The sequence below is a fragment of the Triticum aestivum genome, chromosome 3D (assembly GCF_018294505.1).
Source record: "Triticum aestivum cultivar Chinese Spring chromosome 3D, IWGSC CS RefSeq v2.1, whole genome shotgun sequence".
In the NCBI taxonomy this organism is placed as follows: Eukaryota; Viridiplantae; Streptophyta; class Magnoliopsida; order Poales; family Poaceae; genus Triticum; species Triticum aestivum.
Genome location: NC_057802.1, coordinates 17,693,558 through 17,698,265, shown reverse-complemented (window position 1 = coordinate 17,698,265; position 4,708 = coordinate 17,693,558). Strand labels below are relative to the sequence as shown.

Here is a 4,708-nt window from a genome sequence, read left to right as displayed (position 1 = left end):
TTCTATGAAACATAACCACTTTAGCAGAATATGTATCACATTAATTATCCTTATAATTTTATAAGGATCTATCTTATAACTATCACCTCATTCGTTATATTCAAGGAACAGGGGGCTCATTCCTTGCTAAATTTTTTTAAATAATATTTTTTTTATTAAATTACAGAAATATTACGCCGAAAATATTATTTTCAAAAATAATACACCGTCGGCCCGCTGCAGGCCGACTGGACCTAATCGGCCCACAGCAGGCCGACTGGAGGCCCATCTGCCTGGCCGATTGGGCTGTCGGCCACCAGATCAAGTCCAGTCGGCCTGCAGTTGGCCGACAGGGTCCAGTCGGCCTGCTGTTGGCCGATAGGCCTGCAGTGGGCCGACTAGGCTCAGTTGGCGTGCTGTGGGCCGACTGGTGCATGCCACCATTTTTTTCCGAATGATCCCTGGTTTTTTTTTAAACTATGACGTATTCCTATTGCTTGAAAATTCCTAGGACACTGACGAGTGGGCTCCACTTGTGAGCTCTGTTTGTGAACATTTATGCACACCAATATGTGGAATGTATAATAGGGAATGTCTTCTAGTAGCAGACTGTGAGAGCTAAACACGATCGTGTACTAGTGTGTCCGAGTAGTACTCTGTACTAGCGTCCGAGTAGTACTCCAGTTAGTAGCCGACTTGGTTAGCTCGTAGCTATATATACCCCAGACCTTGTAACACAACGAAAAGAGATCAATACAAAGAAAAGCAAGTCTCGATACGAGCCTTTGGCCATCATATCGATTCGGTGTCTTCATGTTTTGTTCGTCGAAGTTTACAAGTCGCTGTGTTCTGCCGACGGCGCCGGAAAAGTTGATTGCTCGAAGCAAGTCTAGCTAGCTTACTAGTGATTCACGTACACACGTAAAGCGGGACAGTGCATAGGACTGTTTATCAATCAAGCAGTGAGCATGTGTGCTTGCTAGCTTGTACGTGTGTATACAGCTTCGGGTGATTTGATCTAGCAACGATCAAAAGCCAACACAGACTAGAACGAACCCTTAGTTGTAGATGCTCTTATGTAACAATGGCAATGTCACATAAATCCTTGCTTAGCGCAAAATGATAGCCAAGAAACATATGAGCACTAACTGTCTAATAAAAGGAAATGTGTTTTGCTATGTCTCCACCGGTTGTTTTTCTTTAGCCTCGGTCGACACCGAGAGCTGTCGATCTGATTTAAGGGTCTGTGGAAAAGATTACATTGTTTTATAGTATTGTCTGAATAAATATTTGTTTTAGTAGATAAACAAAATATTGCAACACACTGAATATTTTAAATACAAAATCTTAGACTCATGAAACGCGACTTAGACGGGTAGACATGTAAAACAAAATGATCACTGTAGAGATGTAACATATAACGTATGCCAAGATCATTCATCAATGTAAACTTCCCCAGTGCCAAGATTATATGGCAAAATTCCGTAAAAGAGATCATGCATCAGTGAGTCCCATGGGGATCCCTTCCCCAGTGCATGCCCGATCCTGAAGGCTGGCCACGTCCGCCATGAACTGGGCAAACGCCAGGCGTGACGACCCGCCGTCGTTGCAAGCTGCCGCGGCGCCTTCCTTGTGCGCCTCGACCCGCATCCTGAGCTCTCTACCGTCCTCGGACTCCATGACAAGCCGTACCTTGCCCGTCACCTCGCCGGCCTTGACCAGCCCCTGCTGCCACCCGACCATCTCCACGGCGATCCCCATGTCCCCCACCATGAATATCTTGTTCATCTTCTGCTCCGCGTACAGCGGCCAGCACAGCATCGGCACACCCGCCGTGACGCTCTCCAGCACCGAGTTCCACCCGCAATGCGTCACGAACGCCCCGGTGGCCCTGTGGCGGAGCACGTCTAACTGTGGCGCCCACAGCTTGACAACGAGGCCGCGATCACTGGTGCGCTCCATGAACCCATCCGGCAGGAGAGCGTCGAGGTCCGGGTCGGCACTGGGGTTGAACGGCTTCCCCATGTCGTGGACCGGTGCTCGCACGACCCATAGGAAACGGTGGCCGGACTTTTCAAGGCCGATGGCGATCTCCCTGAGCTGCTCCTTTGAGTGGCTTTCTGCGCCTATGCTCCCGAAGCAGAGGAACACCACGCTGCGGTCCGGTTGGCCGTCTAGCCAGACAAGGCACTCGTGTCGCTCTTTTGCCTCGGCGATGGCACCGACAAACGGACCGATGCAGTACACCGGAGGCAAAACCCGACCGGGGACACACCGTGGGTCCTTGAGAGCCGCCACCCCCGGAGCCTCCAACGACTCGAACGTGTTCACCAGCGTGCCATTGGCCTCCATGATCCAGCACAGGGAGCCCATCGTCGCCTTGTATGTTTCACTCTCCGGGTCCTCGAGCATTTCGGCCAGTAAGTGCGAAGCCGGCATAGATGGAAGGCCGAAGAGCTCGATAGGGTTGTCTCCTAGCTCCCCGAAGCTCGCCCCGCCCTCTGGAAGGAGCGTAGCAAGCTGGGAGAAGGCGGCGAGGATGGAGGCGCTGCTGGTGAACAAGTTGTAGCAGGGGATCCCGAGCCTCTTTGCGACGACGACCGCCTCGCTGGACAACGAGTCGACGACCACGGCGTGAGGGCGCATGGAAGAGATGAAGTCGTGGAGGCGCTGGTTGTAGCGGCGCAGGAGGTCGAGGTACCTGGGGATGAAGTGTATGTCCAGGGTTAGTTTGGGCGGGTCCTCCACACCTGGGAGCGTGTGGAAGCTGACGGACGGCATGGAGGCGGCGACGCGGGCGACGACGGCGCTGAAGACGATGTCTTCCATGATGCCGGGATCGATGAGCGCGACGGAGACGGCGTAGCCGTGCTCCAGGAGCTGGGCGGCGAGCTGCATCATGGGGACGAAGTGGCTCACGGCGAGGCCGGGGTACAGAACGACCGTCTTCTCCATGGGTTAGTTGTGACGCTGGGGCTGGGAGGATAAACTTGTGAGGACGCAGTATTAATTGATGCTTCAATCGATGATTGGTGTGGTGGAAGATCTGCACAACGATAAATGAGAAGCATCGAACTGCCCGGTCGGCTAGATCCAATATCTCTCACTTTCCATAGCTTTTAGGGTTTAAATTTTTTTGGGACCATACTAAAATTGGCTGATGCGGCTGTAACAAACATATATGGATTCAGGTTGAACGACAACAAAGTAATATCTTGCCGGCGGCAGAACAACGACGAGGGCGATATGTCGACGTCTACGGGTCAAGGATACGCCAATTGTCGAGACGAGTTGCAGCCGGCAACCTGATCGTCCCAATATATATGTACGTAATATTTACATGCATCAGACGCGTCTAACGCCGGAGTGGCTCGCATGCTTGCTCCTCGCTCTTCTTATTATCGGTATTGACATAGCCAGGTACAAATCTCACCTTCATCATACCACCTCCGTCCTGATTTATTAATCCCGTTTGTATTCTATGTCAAAATTTGACCTTAAATTTAACTAAAAAATGTTAATGCATGCTATAAAAATTAATATATTTAAAAACTATGCTTAAATACAAATCCAATGACATAATTTTTAATGACATGCATTAGTATTTTATTAGTGTCTTCACTTCGGAGGCGGCGATGGCGGCGCTGAATAAAAAAGGTTCAGATCTGTCCCCAACGAGCCAATCAGTTCTATGATTGGAGATGGATTTGGAAACCAGTCTGTTCAAGTAAGGATGGTGTGACGGGCGGCATCATCCTCGTGGTGGACCAGTGTCCTCGGGCTCCGTCATTGCGATGACGTTTGCTCCAACGCCAGCGTGGAGCTTGGGAGGTAGTCCAGGAGCAGATGCAAATTGTGTCTGCATCGACAACATCTGAAAGACGGAACGTGTGCTAGATTTGTGGTTGATGGATGACAGGTACGGTTTCCTCCTTTGAAGTCTTAGTCGTGGTGGGGTGCCAGATCTTGAGTTCGACGGCGCGTCCGGGGTGTTGCCCCGGTCTGAGATTCGTTCAACGATAATGGATTTATTTTTTATGAGCCACCTTGAAGGTCCGCAAAGCTGTTTATCAGCGATGGAGCCGCGTCGAGCTCGGGTGAGGAGGTGATTCGTCTTTTCTTTCTTTGATGGCTGCTGTGGTGGTGCCGGAGGCAGATGACGGAAGTTGGTGTTAAGTTCAGCAATGTTCTACTATCTTTTCAACTTTTGTCATATCAACCTTTAGGTGACTTGTACTTTGTTTTTCTTGATATAAATGAGACACGTATTATCATGTAAAAAAGTTAAATTTTTAGTTAAAATTTGGCACAAAATATAAAAGGGACTTATAAACTAATACGGATGTGGTATTACATATGATGACTAGATTACATGCATCCGGGCAGCACTAGGGATCAAACTACTGCTAAATTCCTTCCCTTCAGACCAGTAGGAGACCGTAGGATTAGAATCATGGTTGCCGTCCAATTTGCTAGTAGCCCACGCATGATTTGTTGGATAGGAAGTGTTTCTCAAGCTAATAACTGTGCACACCCTTGCGTGATTAGAGGATACTAATAATTGTCCACAGATCACGTGATTTGTGAACTAATCCATTATTTTAGGAAGCAAAACAAATATTAGGAAACTAATTCCGAATTTGAACGGAAATAATCAATCTGGTGAAATAAGCTTCCGCGCCATGTAGTTTGTTGCCTTATGAGGCAAACTTTGTACCCACTGTACCAA

The 4,708-nt window shown here is 49.0% G+C and overlaps 1 protein-coding gene across 1 annotated transcript; it reads right to left on the bottom strand.

The window, feature by feature from the left end:
* Positions 1-1,461: 1,461 nt before the first annotated feature.
* Positions 1,462-2,968, bottom strand: LOC123073831 (anthocyanidin 5,3-O-glucosyltransferase-like). Its single transcript, XM_044496854.1, has one exon. It carries the CDS (start codon positions 2,932-2,934, stop codon positions 1,474-1,476), a length of 1,461 nt encoding a protein of 486 aa, XP_044352789.1. The 5' UTR covers positions 2,935-2,968; the 3' UTR covers positions 1,462-1,473.
* Between the last annotated feature and the right edge of the window lie 1,740 nt (positions 2,969-4,708).

Bases quoted from the DNA above. Each gene is read 5' to 3' on its own strand.
- LOC123073831 (XM_044496854.1), bottom strand. From the start codon at position 2,934: ATGGAGAAGACGGTCGTTCTGTACCCCGGCCTCGCCGTGAGCCACTTC.